We start from the raw sequence: 23,306 nt of genomic DNA, 5'->3' as shown, positions 1-23,306 counted from the left end.
AGAAGAAGTAAATACAAATCTTTACTTTGTTTACATCAGAAGATTACTATAAAGATTTAAAAACATGATTTTTTAAGTTATAAAAGGTCATGCAAATTGCAATTACACGTGTTATGAATTCTGAAATTAGATACAATGAATCCTGGCACTGGCAATAAAACAGGGAGACTGCTTTGTTAAAGACTATTCTCCTCTAGCATTATGTATCTTATTTAAGTAGGATAATACCTGACCAAAGTCATTCAACACTTATACTCTAAGCTTGTGAAATGGTAACCCTGAAAAATGATTATCATTAACAAAAACTACCTCATTCAATCTGGTTGTAAAAATTAAAATGAGTTAAAGTGTGTATTAAAGTACTTAAAATAGTATTTGGTCCATAAAAAGCAATAACTTATAGATACTATTGTGATTTTGATTACGATGATATCACAACTTTCAAGACTTCATGAGTTAACATACAAATGCACCTATAAACTATTAAAGCATAATAAGTGTTGTGTTAGAAGATTTCATTTAAATCTCTTAGAGAAACAACTACTTAAGTGGATCTTCTTTTTCTATCCTCTTGAAGTATGCAACACCTACTGAGCAATCATTAGGTGCTTCCTATGGATTTAAAACTTAATATCTAATCTTTCACACTAAATATCAAATAATCTTATTCAATTTTATAATATCGCTAACCCTTGGTTTTACAATACAAATATGTGTAATGACAAAAATTATGTAGTTAAAAAAAAAAAAAAAGAAAGGGAGCCAGGCCATGGGCACAGATGCTTGTAATTCAAGTGACTCAGAGGCTAAGGCAGGAGGACTAGTTGAGACCAGCCTCGGGAACTTAGTGAGACCCTGTCTCAATATAAAAAATTAAAAAGGACTAGGGATAAAGCTCAGTGGTAAAGTGCCCTGGATTTAATCCTCAGTGCCAACACTACAACAAAAAAACAAAATGAGGTTTAGACAAGAGGTTTAATTACTTAAGTACCTTTTAAAAGATAACACCAGTTATATTTCAACCTAAACCCACTAAATTTCTCAAAATTGATTTCAATTTGAATGTAACTTCATTCAAAGAAACTATGAACGTCAACTTTCAAACAGACCCAACTTCTTGTCTATTAATATCATTCCTCATTTCTGAGGCTCTAGAACTTGTACAGAATCTTTAACACCTGCCTCAACATCAATAGTCACTGTAGGCTGATAAACGCTGTAAGGATATATCATCAGTGTCAGTTAAATCTCATTTAAAAATTACAGTCACAAACTAGGACTAAACTTAATCCAAATTAGAGACCCAAAAGATCTTTGGATATTCCCACATAACCACATGTTATTCGTTCAATAGAATGCTTTAAAATCATGAAAATTTTTGTAGTTCAATACTTGTAAAAAGACTAGAAAGATACACAATATACGGCACAATGTAAGTAGCTAACTTAAGGTGGGTGGCAAAATTTGAGTGCTTTCTTTGAATTTTGCGTATTGACTGGATTTTTTTTTTCCAGTAACAAGTTCACTCTATTTTTTAATACCTGGGGAAAATGATGCTTTTACTCATCAATCAAAAAACATACGCCTGCTTTTCATTTCAAAAAGTGTAGATCACCATTATTCGACATAGGGTCTGAGAAGAACTTGTAGAGCCATTATTTGATTATTGATAACCATCTTCCTTCAGTACTAAACACATTCAGAAATAAGAAGGGTATATTGTGCTAAAGTTAAAAATCCAAGGAGGTAGAAGTATAATCATTAAATTCATTTTGGAAAAGTATTTTATGGAAAAGAAATTAATAGTTCACTAAAATCTGAGTATATCCACAGATCCAGATTCTTCCTGGAAAACTTTCTGGCTAGCTGAACTTTCCAGAAAAAATTATGTAGTGGGGAGATTCTCTTTGTTGCCCAGGTTGGTTTTTTCTTGATATATTTTTAGTCAAAGAACACTTTGCCACCCCAGGAACTTACCAAATAAGTTAAAATTTAATTGATTTCTATATAGATGCTGTCAAAAACCTACTAAAACAACTGAATATTTTAAAGACATTCAAGGGGAATAACAATTATCTGTTATTCTAAAAGTTTCTTCTACTAATACATCAAGTTAAGATTAATAAAAAATTAATGTTCCCCAGGAATTCTTCACAGGATTACATTTTATACAAGCCTTTGATTTTTAATCAGTGATAATTAAAAACATTTATATGAAAAGAATTTGGTATCATCTACAAAAGCAGGATACTATCCATCAAGTCATATATTACCTTATGTAGAGTTATATATAAATTCCTTTTTAACTTTATTGATAGGAGAAAGCTCCTGTCACTAGACAATAAGAAATATACAACTCATACCTAAGTTTTAGTTTTATCTCCTAAAAGGCTCAGAACTAAAATTTTAATTAGGCTTAACTTCTGGCATATCTTCCAATATTATGTGATTCCTGACCTTTTAGTATATGGAATACAGAATTCTACTATAAACATTTTATAAAGTTGCTTCAAAATCATGCTTAAGATGGCTGCTGCCAACATTATAAATTTGAACCAAAAGTCACAATTCTGTGTAGGTATCTCTCAAACAAAATTTGATGTCAATGATGCAAAAAGGCATCATTGACAACAAATGTCTCAAATTTATTAAATTTAATTTTCAAATTAGAAGGCTGGGGCAGAAGGGATGGTGAAAAGAAAAATCAAAAACTGAACAAAAAAACTTAGTGGTTTCACTACTGGTAAAACAATTATTTTAAAATATATAGGTCTTTCCTAATGCAAATATTTAAAACTTTTAAGTTTGCTTAAATTTACTTACCATGTCTTTTCAAAATTAACACGGCATTTTAATTGTAACAAAGAAGCTTACATACCTTATGTAAACAAGTGTCCACTACCCAATTGCACACATTTTCCAGGTCATCAGACACCTCAAGCCTAGATTTAACAAATTCACAGAGCTCCTCATTACTCATAACATCCCAGATCCCATCACAAGCCAAGATGATAAATTCATCCTCTTCTGCTCTTAAAATTTCATAAACCTCGGGCTCTGGAGAAACAAGTTGTTCTGTAGGGCCTTTGCCATCAACACACTTGTAATCATAGTCCCCCAGAGCACGAGACACTGCTAATGAACCGTTAACACGCTGTATCATCACGCTGCCTCCTGCATTTTGGATTCGCTCCTTTTCCCTTGGATTACAAGGTTTGTGATCCTGGGTAGAAAAGCAGACTTGTCCATTCCTATACAGAACAGCACGTGAATCACCACAGTTGATAAAGTAGACATGTGTAGGTGAGATCATAACTCCCACTGCAGTTGAACCGCTCCTGTCCATCCCGTTTCTGAGGTCTGAAAAGTTACGCATATATTCATCTATTTTCAAAAAGCCAGTTCTGATACCATTTTTGACATTTTCCACTGAAGGCGCAACAGCTGATCCTGATTTGCCAGCTGCCCTGAAGTCTTCATTAGTAGTGATGTGTTCTAATAAATGTGTTGAACAGTAATTGGCCACTCGGGATCCAGCATGACCATCATAAACTGCAAAAAATGACCAGTCTTCCAAGCCATGAGGAATACCTACGACAGCTGTGTGTGCATCTTCCATTTCCACTCTCCATCCTTGCATGCTGCTCAAGCCATAACGTAAACCATTCCCAGCACCATGAGCATTATGTTTTTCAGTTTTGGGTTTATCCAAAAATGCACCCATGTTTAGTAATGAAATCTGAAAGAAAAAAAAATGATAGGTGTTAAATGTTTAAATTTGATAGAAAATTTCCTAAAATATTTCACCTATTCTCATCAAGTGACTCTTATCAAGTATATTTATCACTATTATCCTAATTTACTAGAAAAACAAAAAAAGTAACCAAGAAATTTCTGTCTATATCCTCTTCTACAATAGTGGTTTTCAACTTTAGCACATTAAAATCGAAGAAATTAAATCACTATTTCTGGAGGTGGGACCTGGACATCAGTACTTCTTAAAGTCGCTCTGGTGATCAGAACATGTAGACAAGTTGAGAAACACTGTTGTAGGAGAAAGAAAAACCAAGAAATAAAACTTGGTTAAGAAGTATTTAAAAATTCAGTTTACAAGATAAATCTAGGGTTTCATATATAAGTCTACAATAAGACTGAACAATGGGACTGGAGCTGTGACTCAGCGATAGAGTGTGCACCTAGCACATTCGAGGCACTGAATTTGATCCTCAGCACCACATAAAAATATATTGTTGTCCAACAACAACTTAAAAAAAAAAGACTGAACAATGAGAATATTTGGAACAATAAGTTATCTTGTTCAATAAATTAAAAAAGAGAAACTAATATATTTAGAAAGACTTTCCACAAAACAAGTATGAAAATCAATGTTTTCCCTAACTCCTTTTTAAAATTCAATTAAAATGTAAAAATTTCCATTCTGTAAACATTTGGTTTTTATTTTGATGTTTTTGTTTGTTTGTTTTTTGTTTTAAAGAGTCTTGTTATGTTGCCCTAGCTGACCTTGAATTCCTGGGCTCATTATGTCCTCATGCCTCAGCTGCCAGAGTATATAGTACTACAGGTGTATACTACTTGCCTAGCCTCGTACATAAGGTTTTATCAAGATTATACTATAAATCAAATCGAAAACAATTTTATTTGTTACACTTGTATTCCGTTAAGAACATATATTTAATACGGTGCTAAAGCATTTACTTCATACCGCCAAGCTTTGTGATCCATGAAGTAGCTACCTAGTGTTGGCTGGCAGACTTAAAAACCTTAGAATTGTAAAATACTGCTGTGCATCCCCCACATCTCCCTGACCAACTTTATTATTATAGAATATAGCTTTCTGAACTGAGCAGTGGCTCTCAAAACTGAGCATAAGAATTCCCTGGTCTACATATAATCCTGGCCCTCCACTCCAGCTGTGTGACTTAGGGCAAATCTCTTAGTCACTGTATACTTTACAGGGTTGCAATGAAGAATGAGTTAATGTAAAGTGCTTAGAACAGTGCGTAAAAACATTAGTAAACAACATAAAATGATTGCTTTTACTATCTATTCAAAAATGCAAATTCCAAAACCTTTTTTAATAGATATTGGATGTGACCTTCAATAAAGCTTGCTAGAGATTTAAGAATCATGCTCTGAGGGGCTGGAGTTGTGGCTCAGAGACAGAGCACTAGCCTAGCATGCATGACGCACAGGGTTCGATCCTCAGCACCACCTAAATATAAAACAAAGATACAGTGTCTACCTATAACTAAAAAATAAATATTAAAAAAATCACTCTTTGAGCTAGGTATGCTGGTATACAACTTGTATTCCAAGCAACTCTGGAGGCTTAGGCAGGAGGATCTCAAGTTGGAGGCCAATCTCAGCAATTTGGCAAGGCCCTAAGCAATTTAGTGAGAACCCTGTCTCAAAATAAAAAGTAAAGGGCTGGGATGTAGCACAGTGGTAAAGTGTCCCTGGGTTCAAACCCTAGTACCAATAAATAAATAAATAAATAAATCACTTGTTGGGGTGGGGGGATACCAAGGATTGAACTCAGGGGTACTTAGCCACATCCCTTATCCTTAATCCTGGCTTTTGCTGAGGCTGGCTTTGAACTTGTGATTTCCTGTCCCAGCCTCCCGAGATGCTGGGATTACAGGCATGCACCACTGAGCTCGGCAAATAAAACATTCTTTAAAAGGAATCATGCCAGTGAGATCCTGTCTCTAAATAAAATACAAAATAGGGCTGGGGATGTGGCTCAGTGGTTAAATGTCCCTGAGTTACATTCCCAGTACCAAAAAAATAAAATAAATAACAATAACAACAACAAAAAAAACAAACAAGGAAATACTGATCTAGATCAGTTGACTCCCATTTGGGTCTACACTTCTTTTTAACATTTTTCAGCTATGCATTATAGAAAAAATTAAAACCATTTTTAATTAAAAAATTTTAAAAATCTGAAAACCAATATATATGAATATATATGCATTTATAAATTAGATATTAAATTTATAACTGTGTCTATCAATTTGTAAATAAATTTATTAATAAATTACACATGTATTTACAAAAAGGAATCTTGAAGGTATAAAAATTAAAGATTATTTCTTATTCAATATATATAAAATATGTCAATATTTTATATTGATACTAATGTAATGTGGTTTTTTTCACTTTTTAAAAAATATTTGTTATTTTAGTTTTAAGTAGACACAATATCTTTATGTGGTGCTGACAATTGAACCCAGTGCCTCATGCACACTAAGCAAGCACTGTACTACTGAGCCTTAGCCCAGCCCCCCTTTTTTGTTTTTTTGTTTTTTTTTTTTTTGAGGTACTGGGGAATTGAGCCCAGCACCTTGCACTTCGTAGGCAAGCACTTTACAACTGAGCTACATCCCCGGTCCAGTGCTTTATTTTAGAACATGCTGTTTTACTATTCTATGACACAATGATTTGAAAACCTAGTTCTAAGTACTTTTACTTAGATTCTTCTATTATTGAAGGGTATTTCTTCTTTAAAAAAAAAAAAAAAAGGGACAACTTGTAAAGATATATAAGTGCAAATGAAATTGAATTGTTGGCTATATTATATTTATATTGACTATTTTTATATTTATTTATATATACTTAATAAACCACTTTTCAATCCCATCTACCAATTATGGGGGAAAAAAGATTTCATCACAGCTTCCGTCTTCTCTGATGTTCTTGCAATTAAGTTACTGCTGTTTCACGTTTTAACAAATTTAGGTTCAAAATCCACAAAAACTCCTCATTTACAATTTTTTTTTAAAGTTTAAAATTTTTGCCAAATTGGTTTTAATTTAAGGAGTGATCTTTGACAGAAAGCTATATGGATGCTAAGAATCAAAGTGAACCTGGAACGCCAGCTTGGAAAACAATCATAAAAGTAAACATCTCCTGGGCTGGGGCTATAGCTCAGATGTAGAGTGTTTGCCTCACATGTGTGAGGCCCTAGGCTTGCTCCTCAGTATCACATTAAATAGATAGATAGATAGATAGATAGATAGATAGATAGATAGATAGATATTGTGTTCATCTACAAATTATTTATATATATATAAACTAAACATTTCCCAAGGCTGGGCTGTAAAACACTACTAACTTCTCACTGTAATGACTCCTACATTCCATATTTTCGCTCTGAAAGTCACTTGCTCTAGACTCAATGTTCCGGGAATTAGCATCTAATTGACAGAGGTTAGATAACCAAGAACATCTTTTGGCTGTATCAGAAATCACATTCTTTTGCAAACTGGTAATTTTTTAGTAAGTTCCAAAATGACCTCATTTTCAAGTTGGGATTTTTCCCACCATAATTTTAAAAACATTATGAAACATCACACATGAGTTTAGAAAATGTGTGTATATAGCTGAAGAGTAATAAACTCAACAACCATGCACTCACCACAGTTTATCAACACCACTAAAACCTCTGGACCTCTCTTCCCATTCAGGTGGGCACTATCCTAAATTTTCTAATTAGAATTTCTTGTAGTTCCATATTCATGTGAGGTTGTTTAGTTTTATATGGTTAGCACTTTACACTGATATACATCACATTTTTTTTTCTTGTTCAGCATTGTATTTCTGAGTGTTTACACTGACACAGAATTATAATTCATTCATTACACTGCATTACTTGTCTGTACAACTTATTTATCTATTTCAATACAAGTTAACATTTTGAGTTTCTTAGGTTTTTTTCCTTTTTATTGTAAACAATGCTGTTTTGAAAAATCTTGTTGCACATAAATAAGTTTTCCTACAATAAGCACCTAAAGTGCAAAGGGTTTAAAGTCTAAACTTTGACAATTAATAGTGATATACCCACCCCTCAACAAAAATCCACACAAGTACTGCCCTGTGGTATGATATTCTGTCTTCAATTACTTAATATAAAGAACTGGATTCACAGTTGTTAGAGGGAAAAATTAAAAACAAAACAAACTAATCTCCAACTATATAAAACAAACATCATAAGAATTAAAAGATAAAATTTCCTACCACTCCTAAAAATATTAAATATACCTATTATTTTTGGTACCAGGGATAGAACTCAGGGACACTGAGCTACATACTGAGCCATATTTTGTATTTTTATTTAGAGACAGGATCTCACAGAGTTGCTTAGTACCTTGTTTTTGCTGATGCTGGCTTTGAACTCTTGATCCTCCTGCCTCAGCCTCCCGAGCTGCTGGGATTAAAGGCATGCGCCACCACGCCTGACTAATAATTAATTTTGATGATAAACTTTCTGACAAAGAACAAGAAAACTAATCTCAAGAGTTGTTTTTTTAAAAATCAAATTTCAAGTTTTTCAACCTGCCTTTGTTGGCAGGTTGGTGGCATACTGTTCTCGCTAATTACACTATATCAAGTGGAACAAATCTCAAGTTAGCCCTCAGTTTACAGTCAAGCCCAATGTTACTTCACATTCAAAAACATAAACAAAATTGACAGCATAGTAGAAAATAATAGGGTATCAAAGAACACAGTTAATCTTCATATAAAAGTAAAAGGGAAAGAGTATATTATATTGCACTCAATGTTTGTAGTAACTGATTCTAATGTAATTCATATAAAGAGGACTATTTTTGTTTACCATATTAGGAAATCTATTTTTTTCCCCCAGTGCTGGGGATGGAACCTTAGGGCCTCATAAATGCCAGGCAAGCACTCTATTACTGAGCTACATCCTCAGGTCCTAATTATTTTTAAAAACCATGTCCTTGTCCTTTAACTACCCCCCAACTCTGCAAAGTCATATCTCCTTCCTGGAAAGCAAGGTATCCAATCTTCTAGAAATTCTTTCCCCAAGTTGCTCTACTAAACTTCATTAACACTTCATTAACATCAACACTTAACACTTTCTACTTTGCATATTTAATGATCCTTCTGTGTGTACCTCAATCTCCCACAATAGTAACATTTCTTTTTTTTTCCTCTGCCAAAACAAATAGTGAATAAATGCAAGAAGATGATTTTTTAAAAAAATTAGCCTGAAGAAAGTGGTTTGACCAATCAACACTTCAACTCCCAATAAATGTGATAAATCTTTTATAGCCACACTTCTCCATGGAGCCAGAGTGGACTCCCTGGAAAAAGGCAATACCTGTATTAAAACAAGAAAGATAATGGCCTCAGACAAAAACAAAACTAAATACCAACCTAAGTATTAGAAAAGCCTGGTTCTTTCAGATAAAGACTTTAGGGCTGGGGATGGAGGGTACAGCACCCAGGAATGGGATATGGAATAAGGTTGCTAAAATGTCATCCACCACATGATGGCAATCAAGGAGCTGTACTATACACAAAGTCATGCACCCCAGAAGACAAACATGGACTATATAATGTATTTGGTTTTTATGCTCTAGATTTATTTCCCTTTGGATATTCTCTACCCTTTAATAATGTTTAAATATCTTAATGTATCTCAATTATCTTTAGATAAATTAAGGTGAAAAAGACCCATGCCTGTATTCTGGAAAGGACACTGAATGGATAATGTCTCCCTTAATTCAATATGAGTACAAATAGTGATAAGGGATAGGGTCCCCATAATGGAGATAAATCTTGGCAGAAGAGACTTGACAAAGTCTGGACTCCTAACTGCCTGGGCCTAGATATAAATTTTTTTTAATTAATTTTATTGATTTATTTGGGAAGGGGTCTCATTATGTTGCCCAGGCTGATCTTAAACTGGAAGTCTTCCTGCCTCAGGCTCCCAAGTAACTGGTACTAAAGACATGCAGCACCATTTCTGGCTTAGATTTTTTTTTTTTAAAGGAAGTAATAGTTTACTCACATATTACAGTCAGAAAGCATTTTAACTAACAGTCAGATTTTATAGGATCATTTATAAGGTTTGACCATGAAAATTTATTCATATGAATTGCAGAAACAACTCTCAGACCAGTAGTCATTATTTTGAAATGACCTTGGAACATTTCATAACAGGAAGTCCAGAAAGCAAACTATATGTTTGAATACACACAAAGATCTGGACTTTAATAAAATTAAACAAAATGATCCCAAAAAAACCTATAGTGCTTAAAAAATAAATTTCTTATAATAAGTAAAAGCATATAAATTTACATTCTCAAGATGTTGCTTGCCTATAGTCCCAGCTACTTGAGAGGCTGACCATCTAAAAAAATAACTAAATAAATGCAAACTTTCACCCAAATACAAACAATAAACCTAGATAGTGAACTATATAGAAAATAAGGAAAGGCTGCACAATTTTATCTCTTACTCTACCAAGTGTTTGTTTTTCAAGAAAAAGAATGTCTTGCCTATTGTGAAATTGTTTTTAGGATCTGATTAGTAACCCAATTACCAACTGCAGCTGACAGCTATAATTGTATAACAAGAATTCGGCTTACAAAGGATACACAATTCAACTAGATATGTTGGCATTTCATAAAGACTACAGACGACCTAATCTTTCTTTAAAGCTTTTAAAGTTTATAACCAGATACCTTATTTCTGGATATAAGTTGTAATAGTTATGTAGGCAGCTGCCCACGGAACATAAAACAATGGCAACAACTACTTTTCTCCAACTTAAACAAGAAAACAAAACTTTTCAAACCAAGTATGTATGAAATGTTACACAGCACTCCCATCAAGTTATTCCAGCGACTTGGGAAGCTGAAGTAGGAGGACAGTAAATTCGAGGACAGACTTAGAAACTTAGTGAGACCCTGTCTCCAAATAAAAAACAAAACAGCTAGGGACATGGCTCAGTGGTGAAGTGCTCCTGGGTCCAATGCTCAGTACTGTAGGAAAAAACAAAAAATCCCCACATTTTTAGGAATCTGTATGTTTTCAGGTTATCATAAACTACTATCCATAAGAAACTGGTTAAATGATAAAAACTGGGGTATATTTATCATTTACAAAATGCAACATAGGCCTGGGGGGGTAGAGCTCAGTGGTAGACTGAGTGCTTACATATTATATACAAGGCCCTGAGTTTGATTTCCAGAAACACACACACACACACACACACACACACACAAAAGTATCATACATTTTCTGCAAAAATAACAAATGGCAAGAGAATATTGGAAATAAAGCTTTTAAAATTTGTCCTCTAATAAATATGAATCAAAAGTCATGTGTGAGGTCAGGTGTGATGTCATACACCTATACTGTAATACCAGCTACTCAAAGAGGATTGAGGCAGAAGGACTACAAGTTCAGGGCTAGCTTCACCAATTTAGCAAGATCCTGACTCAAAAAATAAGTAAAAAGGGATGGGCATTTAGTTCAATGGAGGAAAGTCACTGGGTTCATTCCTAGTACCACAAAAAAAAAAAAAAAAAAAAAAAGTCATGAAATTTGGTGACAGAAATTTGGAATGTTTGACAACCAAAAGCAACAATTATCAGACATTATGAACACAATGTACTGAAACTGTTTATAAGAGATAATCCCCACAATCTGGTTATAAATTCTGGGCATTATACAGAGTATAAAAATATTGTTATAACTTTGATTCATCCTGTGGAAAAATACTCAAGGAGGCCCCAATGATGCTCTTTTACTGGTGAGTAGTTCTACAAATGCTTGAAGTGGTAGAGAATCCACAATCACACAATATTTTTTTTTTTTTGAAAAGCCAGTCACTGAAATATTGAATTCCAAGTTTATAGGTGCCATGAGAAAAAAAGACTAAACAATAGCTAAACTCTGGAATCAACCTAGATGTCTTTCAACAAATGAATGAATAAAGAAAATGTGTTATATAGACACAATAGAATATCACTCAGCCTTAAAGAAGAATGAAATTATGGTATTTTAGAGTAAATGGAAAAAGCTGGAGAATATAATGCTAATTGAAGTAAGCCAATCCCAAAAAAACAAATTCGGAATGTTTTCTCTGATAATAGGAGGCTGACTGTAGTGGCGTTGAGAGAGGAGCATGGGAAGATTAGATAAAGTGTAGATAGGGCAAAGGGGAGGGAGGGGGAGGGAGGAGGCAAGGGATAAAAAAAGATGGTGGAATGAGATGGACATCACTACCCTAAGTACATGTATGAAGAAGACACAACTGATGTGAATATACTTTGTATACAAACAGAGAGATGAAAAATTGTGCTCTATATATATGTAATATGAATTACATATATATAGAGCACAATATAGAGCACTCTGCTGTCATATATAACTCATTAGAATAAAAAATTTAAAAAATAAAAACTGAAAAAATAAAAGGGCTGGATTTGTGGCTCAGGTTAAGTGTCCCTGGGTTCAATCCAATACATGAAAAAAAAAATGTAATGTTTTGTTTGAAGTATTTTTGCTCCTTTCCAACAAAAATAATTGTTGAATAGGTCATGAAAGTCACTTCGGTGCGGTGTGGTGGCACACATCTATAATCCCAGCAATTCAGGAGGCTGAGGCAGGAGGATTGCAAAATTTGAGGTCTGCTTCCGCAACTTAAAGACTGTCTTAAAGGAGAGAAAACAAAACAAAACAAAACAAAAAACAAACCACTTATGTGTACAGTGTATAGTATGACAGGATAGCATATTTGCTCAATGTCCTATTTAAAGGACAGCTTATTTATATAATATACTATATTGTCCACGTGTCCTAACTATAGGAAAATCTATTTTCATTCATAATAATAAAAGATATAAGTAAAAATGAAGTTTCTACCTATAAAAAAAAGATAAGTTCTACATTATGATTTCCAACCAATTTTAGTGCCATTTTCTCTGAAATAATCATAGAATTGAAATCTTAGACTTAATGGGTGAACAAGTTGTACTCCCCATTTCAATTCCACTCCATTAAGTATATAGTTATAATAAGTTAATGCTGGGCTGGGGATGTGGCTCAAGCGGTAGCGCGCTGGCCTTGCATGCGTGCGGCCCGGGTTCAATCCTCAGCACCACGTACAAACAAAGATGTTGTGTCCGCCAAGCACTTAAAAATAAATATTAAAAAATTCTCTCTCTCTCTCCCTCTCTCTCTCACTCTTTCTTAAAAAAAAAAAAAAAAAAAAAATAAGTTAATGCTGATCCCTCACCTCCAAAGGAGATGGAGGTTTATTTCTTAAGAAGATACCATGAAGCCAGGTACAGTGGTGCAAGCCCATAATTCCAGCAACTCAGGAGGATGAGGCCCTCAAAACTTAGTGAAACCCTGCTCTAAATAAAACAGAAATAAGGGCTGGGGATTAAGTATCCCTGGGTTCAATCCCCATTCAAAAAAAAAAGAGGTACCATGAATCAAATTTTCTGAATTGAAGAATACCAAACAGATTAAGAGAAGAACCAGATTTTAAAAATTAAGTGAAAGTTTATACACTTCTTATTTGATTTACTAGCATTTTTCAGACAACTGGCTCCCAAAATACTGGCACCAATTTACATTCTTTAAACAAAAGATGAGAAGAGTCTTTAAAGGAAGATCTAAAGACAATAACAGTGGAGGTTATCCAATCAACATACAGCCAACCCCACAGCAAACAAACCTCATAAACAGGCACAGAGCTTCCAATCAATGCTCACTTTAAAATATAAGACCATTCATGGCCCAACATAAAAGAATTTTCCTAATATAAGAATCTGAGATCAAAACAGGCAGAAAATGAAATACTGGAAAAGAGCTTCACTGGAAAGAGAAAAGTACAGAAAGATGGGAGAAAGGAAATGACCAAAACACACACACACACACACACACCAAAAAAAAAAAAAAAAAAAAACAACCTCCTTTTAGAAAGGTAATCATTTAGAATCCATAACAGAACATTATATTAAAAGAAAAATAAGAGCATTCAGAGGAAGAATAGACCCCCTGAAAAGTAAAAATAATGTTTAAAAAAAAAAAGCTCAGAAAAGTTGAAGAAAACCCAAAGAAATCAGAACTTACGACAGAGATGGTAAACTACAAGAAAATTGGTCCAGAGGGTTGAAGAGTGAAACAAAACAAACAAAAACAGGAGTAAGAGATAGATTAAAAAGAAAGACCTCTCATGAAATGAAGGAAAGATTAATGAGGGCAAAGAACTGAAAAAGCTAAAATCTCATCTTCTTTAAGGGAAAGCCAATAGATAATTCCTACAACAGAAAAATCAAGAAGTGGCAATAGAAGCACTTCATTTAGAGATGAAAACATCAACTTGTAAAGGAATCAGCTGTTGAATTCTCACTGGTTGCTTCAAGGCAAACTTCTCCAAGAAGAGGAAGGCAGGTAGTACCAAGGCTTATAAAATCACTTGGTTCTTTAAAGTATATAAAAATATAATTTAATTTGAAAACACTCCCAACTTTCTATACAAAACACAAAATAAGACAGCACACTACAATAACAAGGAGCTTCATATCACAAGCTAAATTTCTCTTGGTCCTACCTATCGGTAAGAAAAAGAACACAATGAAAAAATGGACCCAAAACCCACAAATGGATTTTTTTAATAACTTTATTTTTTATGTGGTACTGAGGATCAAACCCAGTGCCTCACACATGCTAGGCAAGCGCTCTATCACTGAGCCACAACCCGGCCCACATTTCCTATAATGTTGAACTATGTTCAACATTATAGGAAAAAAAAAATAAAATTAAGACTACACTAAAGTATTTTTTCCTCATGTATCGGACTGACAAAGATCAAAGGCTTTGTAATCATTGACTTGAAGAGACTATTCAGAAAAATACCCACCATTGCTGATACAATCTCATAGGAAACTTAATATAACTTTTAAAACTTACCTCTGCATATACCTTTAATCAAATTCTAAAAATTCATCTACACTTTACTCTTATAAAATGCTTATACACTGTATCACTGTTAGTAAAACATGACCGTGGTGTGGTGGTGCAGACCTATAATCCCAGCAATTTGGGAGGCTGAGTCAGAAGGATCACAAATTCCAGACCAGCCTTAGTAACTTAGTGAGACCCTGTATCAAAATAGTTTCAAAAAAGGGCTGCAACCCTGTATCAAAATGCAGGTTTAAAAAAGGGCTGCAGACCGGGCTGTTTGGCACACACCTGTAATCCCAGCAGTTCTGGAGGCTGAGGCAGGAGGATCACAAGTTCAAAGCCAGCCTCAGCAATTTAGTGAGACTCTAAGCAACTCAGTGAGACCCTCTCTCTAAATAAAATACAAAAAAGGACTGGGAATGTGCCTGTGTTTAAATGCCCCGAGTTCAATCCTTGGTATAAAAAAAAGGGAAGTGGGTGAGATATAATTCAGTAATAGAGTGCTTGGTTAGCATCAGCCAGGACTTGGGGTCAATCCCCAGTACTGCAAAAAAAAAAAAAAAAAGACATGAAACTATTTGTATCACTCAGTTGGGATCTATTCTTTTTAACAGGTGGTTATGAGTAAATATTTAATGATATAATACACTTCAATTTGTAAAATATATACAGACATACTGTGTATATGTGATCGTGTGATCGTGTGATTGTGTGTGTGTGTGTGTGTGTGTGTTTCATTTTCAGGAGGTATACCAGAACTAGAAACTTGGGGAAAGAGATATCAAGTGGCTGGGAGACAGGGGAGACATTGTACAACTTTCCCATTTTAACCATGTGAACGTAATAAAAATAAAATCACTTAAAATTTAATACCATTTGATGATATTCTTTCAACTAGGAAAATTCTTTTGAGTGAAACCTTTTTTCTTTTTCTTTCTTTCTTTTTTTTTGGGAGATGGGTCTCACTAAATTACCCAGGCTGGCCTTAAACTTGAGATTCTCTAGCCTCAGTCTAGCAAGTGGCTGGGATTAAAGTCACACACCACTGAACCCAGCAAGTGAATCCTCTTTTAGCAACCAGAAACCACAACCTATAAAAGTCTGGAGAACAATATTGATATTATAAATATCAATATCGATACTCAAAAGTTTTCTCTGCAAAGTTACAATTATCCACATTGATAGAGAGTGGGCCATTCAGAACAAGCAGATACATCTCTTTTAAAATTACACTGTCCTTTCCTTGAAGAAGTAAACTCACTGGTGAACCTTACTATCAATAATAATAATAATAAATAAAATCATGAATTCTACATTCAATTCAGAATGAGGCCTTTCTAAGCATCAAACTACACTACAATGTATCATAAATTCATGAATATATATACATCACAATAACAAAATGAAAACTTCCTTTCTAAAAGGAATTTAGCCTATTTTGCACTACTGACTTAATATGTAGTGCTGCTACACTCTAAGTATCAAATTCTATCTAATTGAATTCCAATTCCATAATAGACTGAACAAAATCCTTGCAGTGCCTTTTATAATTTGATAGAAATAAGATTAGCAGGTAGTTCCCCAGACATTGATATAAATGCTACATTATTAAGGATGTTAGCAAAAATTGAATATTTCTGATAAATGTTGCAAGATATTTCTTTAGTCTAAGATACTGTAGTATAAGTACACTTTCACAGACTTGATATAATAAAAGCAATATTGATGGAGATTTTAGTTAGCAACAAAAAACTATCGTAAAACAAAACAACTTTTCCATGTGACTAATATGTAGACTCAAAATTATCCTGGCAAAAACCCTAGATATAAAAGTTAACATTTACAGTCTCTGTAATATGATTGGGCAATGGAGCCTAAATTAACTTCATCTACATTAACTCAAACATTTAATTTTGCAACAATCTTATAAAGCACTTAATTGTTTTCATTTTGTAGATGAAGGCACCAAGTCACAGAAAGACTGAAAACTTGACCAAGTAGGTAGCTGAGTTGTTCTAACCCAGGCTATGTAGCCCCAGAGTTCATGCTCTTAACTACCACCAATACACACTTTAGTAGATACTAAAAGTATGCTAATTTTTGCCAGGTACAGTGGTGTATGCCAGTTATCTCAGCAACTCCGGAGGATCAAAAGTTCAAGGCCAGCCTGAGCAATTTTAGTGAGACCCTGTGGTTCAGTGTAAGTTTAATACCCAGGAGAAGGAAAAAAAAATTTTTTTCTCCAGAGTTGTGTTGAGACAAATTTATTTCTTCACTTGAGAAAAATATCTCCATTCCCAGGCACAGAAGCTCTTGACTATAATCCCAGCAATTTGGGAAGCAGATGCAGGAGGATCCCAAATTCAAGGCCAGACTTGGCAACTTTGTAACACCCTGTTTCAAAATTTTAAAAAAGGAAGCCTGGGAATACAGCTCAGGAGTAAAACGCCCTGGGTTCTACAGAGTGCTCCCCATCACCATGCTAAACAAACAAACAAAAGATGCTGACATTAGCCTTGATTCTGCTTTCTTTCACACACTTTCATTAGCAAACTCCATCAGTTCTCCTTGAAAGATGGACCAAATCAGTACGCTTCTCTACATTAGTAGCTTCCACTATTCCAATGGACCAACTAAAGTTATCTTTTATGACAGCCTCTTAACTAGCGCTTAGCCTTCTCCTTTGCCTTCCTATAATTACTTTTCTAGAGTGAACTTTCTTAAATGTAATGGAATTATGTCTCTCAAAACCTCCAATTGAATTTAGAAGAAAATACAAATGTATGACAATTCTTTATAACCTGATCCCTGTTTACTTCTTGAACCTTACCTTCCTATAACTCTTTGATCATCACTTTTGTTCTCTGGCCACAATGGCCTTCTTTACATTCCCTTAATAAGTCAAGGTTGTTCTCCATCTTTTAACCTCTTTTTACTTGTTTTTGCTTCTAAAAATCACCCTCATCCCAACTACCCATAGCTATAGAGCTAATCTCTTCTTGACATTTAGATCTCAGCCCAAATGTCAACTCAGAGAAACTTTCCAATCTTAGGTATTCTCATACATGTTCTCCATTATATCTCATGTCCCTGTTTTTTTTTTGAAACTGTTTTCATTAAATTGTTTACTTTTTTACCCTAACTAGAATGTAAGCTCCATGAAAAGATGAACTCCATCTGTCTTATTCATTACCAAAACTAATAAAACAATCATGGCATAGAAATTGACCTCATTTATATGAAATCAATAAATGAATGAGCAAGTGAACACTAAATCAAGTAGACTGCTATATAAAATATGTATCTGATAATGCTTACATTATTGGAGCCCTACTGGAACTGAAATGGGGACCCAAAGTTACTGACTCAACCTCAACAAAATGATAAAATCTAAATACAACAGAGTAAATTTGGTGCCAAACACATAAAGCATGGCATTAGTTCTGAGAACCATAATTTAACAGGGACATTGATGAATCTAATAAGAAAAGTAAGAAGATTAGAAAAGACGTTTAAAAAAAAAAAGTTGGGACTGCTTAGAAAAGAGAGGTATTAAGTCCTAAAAGAACTGATGGTGAACACTGAATTCTTGTAAAAGAAGAAAAGACTTATTAATTTATTCCAGAAAGCAGATTCAGGATCAATGGATAAAAGGCAGAATCTGGTTAACATTAAGACTTCTTTTTGTTCCACAGTGTTGAGGATGGAACCCCGGGCACTGGTACGTGCTTAGGCAAGCACTCTACCACTGACCTACATACCCAACCATAAGATATCTTTTCAAAAACATCTAGGAGATACAGCTCAATGGCAGTCAGAGCACCTACAATTCAAGCCCCAGCACCACTATCAAAAAACAAAACAAAAGTTAAAAACCCTACCTGTAACTCCTCTATATAATGTCTATTTAAATACACAAAAATCAATATGCATCACTTTGTTGTCTTCTGCAACTTAAAGATAACAGTACCTTAGCTGGGGTTGTGGCTCAGTGGTAGAGAGCTTGTGCAGCACATGTGTGGCACTGGGTTTGATTCTCAGCACCACATAAAATAAACAAATAAATAAAATAAAGATACTGTGTCCATCTACAACTTAAAAAAAAATATATCAGTACCCTTGCCAAGATGAAATCAGAATAGAATATGGAAAGAAAAACAAGTTAACAAAGAGGGGGATTGAGAAATATAAATTACAAAATGTCATCTTCCACTTAAAATGATGGATAACCTCAAATACTACTTAAAAAAAACATAAATGGTAACACAAATAAACAAAAACACTTGTATTCTTACTGTAAAATGTAAAAGTTGTACATATAAAAAATACATATGAGAACTGGGGATACAGCTCAGAGATAGAATACTTGTCCAGCAAATGGAAGACCCTGATTCAATCACCAGCACCAAATAGAAAAAAGAAACAAAAATAAATAATTTTTTTAAAATATATATATGGTTGTTACGAGACTGATGAGGTTATAGGAGTTTATACAGACTCAAATCTATCTTTAACTGGCTCTGTCAATAATTGTTGAAGCTGGGTTTACAGGTAATAGGAATTCAATATATACTATTATTTTTTTGTGTGTGTCAAATTCTCCAGACAATAATTTTTCAAAGCTAACTTAATTCTGTCCCTCTAGGTTCTACCAAAATTAGGACCACATTTTCCTGAATAACCACAATTGGATACTTTTTTTCTTTCTGCAAAGGGGTGGGGTGGGGGGTGTGGTGGGGGTGGGGGGGTGAGGTGGGGGGTAGGTAGTGGGGATTGAACCCAGAGGTGCTTTACCTCTGATCTGCATTTCCAGTTCTTTTTGGTTCCAGAGATTGAAACCAGGGGTATTTCACCACTAAGTCACATCCCCAGACCTTTTCATGTTTTATTTTAAGACAGGGTTTTGCTAAGTTGCTTAGGGCCTCATTAAATTGCTGAGGCTGGTTTTGAATTGTGATCCTCCTGCCTCAGCCTGGGCCACTGGGATTACAGGTGCACCACCATGCCCAGCTTTTTGTTTGTTTGTTTGTTTTTGAGACAAGGTCTCATTTACATTGCTGAGATTGGCCTCAAAGTTGCAATTCTCATGCTTCGACCTCTCAAACAACTGGGATTGCAGGCATGTGCGCCATTATGCCAGGCCACACTTGGATACTTTTTGATCCCAGAAATTCAAATTGAAGGACGTGTAGAGAAAAAAAATTGCCTTAATTTCATTATCCCTTTATTCCCTAATAATTACAAATACCAAACATTACTACCACTTTTACCAGCCCCATGCCCAAAGACTCTTCATCTGGTAAACAAAATGATGGGACATGCTGCACAGAGGTCTGGCCTGAAACCAAGCCTCTATAGGGACAACCAGGAGACTCATCTGAGAGGACTAATGGTCCTCCTACCTCTTATTTCATATAATTTTGCACCAATGGCTCATTATAACATGTAGTTATAATATGCTTTTATCTTATCTGAGGCACTAAGGAATAAGCAAAAACTTCTAAAGTGCTTACTCTTTGGCAGGATCGGTTTTAAATGCTTCACAAACATTTAACTCTTTTAAATTTTACCCTTTAGAAAAACAGTATCAAAAATACAAGTAAAGCCAAATACCATCAGGCATGCCTGTAACCCCAGTGGCTTGGGAGGCTGAGGCATGGGGATCTCGAGTTCAAAACCAGTCTCAGCAACTTAGCAAAGCCCTAAGCAACTCAGCAAGCCCCTGTCTCAAAGTAAAATATAAAAAGGCTGGGATGTGGGTCAGTGGTTCAGTACCCCTCAATTCAATCCAAAAAAAAAAGAGGAAAAGCAAGGAAAAAGTCTCAGACATCTTTAACCAAAAATCTTTAGACAAAGTAAATCATAAAACTCCAATGCTTTATAATACAGTAGCACATGCCTGTAATCCCAACATCTTGAGAGGCTGAGATAGGAGGATTAGAAGTTCAAGGCCATCAAGGCCAGTGTGGGCAATTTAGACCCTGTCTAAAAAAAAGGGGGCTGGGGATATAGCTCATTATGCAAAGCCATGATCTGATTCATAGTGCTGGGGGAAAAGAAAAAAAAAAAAAAAAGATCTTCTACAAAGGACATTCAGACATTGCAAAATTCTCCTCCTTACTGAAGTTGGCACACTTTTTGGTGAGGGGTACATGGGCATTGGCAAGCCTTGCTCAACAACACCACAATTTATCAATCCCATCTGCTTTCTACCAAGAGGATGAGGTAGCATCAGGGAAGCCTCCAGCTCATGTATAAGATATTCCCAGGGGTTTCTAAAAACTAGTATAATGTTCTTTTGACTAAAAGTAATATAAATAACAATAATATTGCTTCCCTTTATATGTGTTCTGTGTATCAGACAGTATCTTATGATATTGATATGCACTGTACCATTTAATTCTAGTAACAACCTAATAAGGTCAAAACTCTTAATATTCTCATTTTACAACACAGAAAAATGAAACACAAAGAGGCTTACTAGAAAAACTGGTGACACACAAATAAAGTCTGGAGTTTAGGAAATACTAATATGAACTCTGTACTATCTTTACAACTTTTCTCTAAATCTAAAATTATTTCAACATTGTTTACTTTAAAAATGAAAAGTAAAAGGCAAGCATCAGTTAGATCATTTCAACCAGTGTTGAATAAAACAACTGTCAGGCTGGTTATAGAAAAGTCCTCCAGTGATTTTGTCAGTCATGCTCGAGTAGCTTAGAAACGTTTCTCCAAAATACCAAGATTATATAATAATTGGAAACTCTGACCCAGTGATTGTATTTCTGAGAAGTTATTACCATTTTTGGCTATGGTAGTTCAAACTAATTTTATTTTAATAAATAATCTGAGAAATAAAATTAGTAGTATTGGATTATAATCCAAAATGTAAAACAAATATTCATGAATCCATACTAACAAAAAAAATTACTGGAGCTGAGTGGCGTGGTACACACCTATAATCCCAACTCAGGCCAGCCTCAGCAATTAGTAAGACCCTAAGCAACTTAGTGAGATCGTGTCTCAAATAAAAAAATAAATAGAAAAGGGCTGGAGATTTAGCTCAGTGATAAAACATTCCTAGCTTAAATCCTCAGTATCAAACAATACTTGATTGTATAAATAAATGGAAAGAATAGACAAAGCTTCAGTAAAGAATTCTGAATAACTTATGTAAATACTCTGCTCTCAAAGTGATGGAGTGTAACTTTCTTCCCCTCAGGTATGGACTGGAGACAGTGACTGCCTTTTCAAAGGGCACAAAATGAAGTTGGTTTTTTGTTTTTGTTTTTTTTTAACCTGGAGATCAAACTCAGGTTTTTTCAGATGCTAGGCAAGCAAAGTGAGCTACATCCTCTGCGAAGACCACAAAATGAAAACAGAGGGAAGAAAGACAGTAACTTCACATGAAGAAAACTGACAAGTTTTCAACTCAGCCAGTGATCAACATCAACAGTTATAAATCATTTACATAATACATATTCTTGTTATGTGTTTTAAATGGCATTTTACCTCTGTGGTCTTCCACCCCAAAACAAATCCATAACCCCAGTCTAACCATGAGAAAATTATTAGACAAATTCCAATAGAACACTATCCTACAAAGTATCTGACTAGTACTATGGAAAGTTGTCAAGGTCATTAAAAAAAAAAGGAAAAGTGTGAGAAACTGATGCACAGACCAGAGGGACTACAGAAACTTGATGACTAAATGTAATGTGTGGTACATTTGTGTAATATACTTGTAAGGTGATCCTGGAACAGGAAAAGGACATTAGGTACAAACTTAGAAAACAGGAATAAATTACAGGCTTCAGTTATAATGTGTCAATATTAGCTCATCAGCTGTAAATACTCAACTGGGTAGTTGTCACTTGAGTTTTCTCTGATAGCTGCATACAGATATGGACTAGGAATTCATCTGAGATTGTCCTAAGGAGAATCTATACATGTACTCTCCTGTTCAACAATCTCCACATTTTCAGATTTCTTACACGGCACCTTGCTTCACAGAGGGAATGTCAGGAAAAAGAATCAGGCCTTTTCTGATTTATCCTCAGAAGACAAAAGTGTCATTTGTGCAGCATTCTGTTGGTTACATGCAAGTCATTGAGGCCTAATTAGATTCAAAGGAAAGGGATATAGATCCCAGTTCTCAAAGGGGAAGAAAGAATTTGTAGGAGCTAGCAGTGTAGCCCAGTGGTAGGGTGCTTACCTAGCAGGTGCCAGGCCCTGGGTTCAATCCCCATGATGATCCCCGCCCCTCCCCCCAAAAAAACTACAACCATGTATTAACACTACCACACAAGGCAAAAACACAAGGTTTGATATGAGGAAAAAGGTGAACTACAGGGGTTCTGGATTTATAGATAACAGATTTAGCTGAGGGAAGAGGAGGAAGCCTTACTGAAAATCAGAGATTTTAATTATAATTTGCATAATGAATGCTGAAGTACTCAAGACTTCTTTCACAACTCAACTTCCAGAAATCTTAGAAACCTCAGTCAGGGCTGGGGATGTGGCTCAAGAGGTAGTGTGCTCGTCTGGCA

The 23,306-nt window shown here is 34.8% G+C and overlaps 1 protein-coding gene across 2 annotated transcripts in view; it reads right to left on the bottom strand.

Annotated features, from left to right (window-relative positions):
- The window catches only part of Ppm1b (protein phosphatase, Mg2+/Mn2+ dependent 1B), a 74,332-nt gene that overhangs the window by 23,901 nt on the left and 27,125 nt on the right, over positions 1-23,306 (bottom strand). For both annotated transcript variants that reach the window (XM_077105183.1, XM_076832932.1), the window contains exon 2: positions 2,879-3,739. In XM_077105183.1, coding sequence (XP_076961298.1) covers positions 2,879-3,724 — 846 coding nt within the window. In that variant the 5' untranslated portion in view covers positions 3,725-3,739. The remainder of the gene's footprint in view (positions 1-2,878; positions 3,740-23,306) is intronic.

The sequence above is a fragment of the Callospermophilus lateralis genome, chromosome 14 (assembly GCF_048772815.1).
Source record: "Callospermophilus lateralis isolate mCalLat2 chromosome 14, mCalLat2.hap1, whole genome shotgun sequence".
In the NCBI taxonomy this organism is placed as follows: Eukaryota; Metazoa; Chordata; class Mammalia; order Rodentia; family Sciuridae; genus Callospermophilus; species Callospermophilus lateralis.
This window is presented reverse-complemented; position numbering and strand designations above follow the sequence as displayed.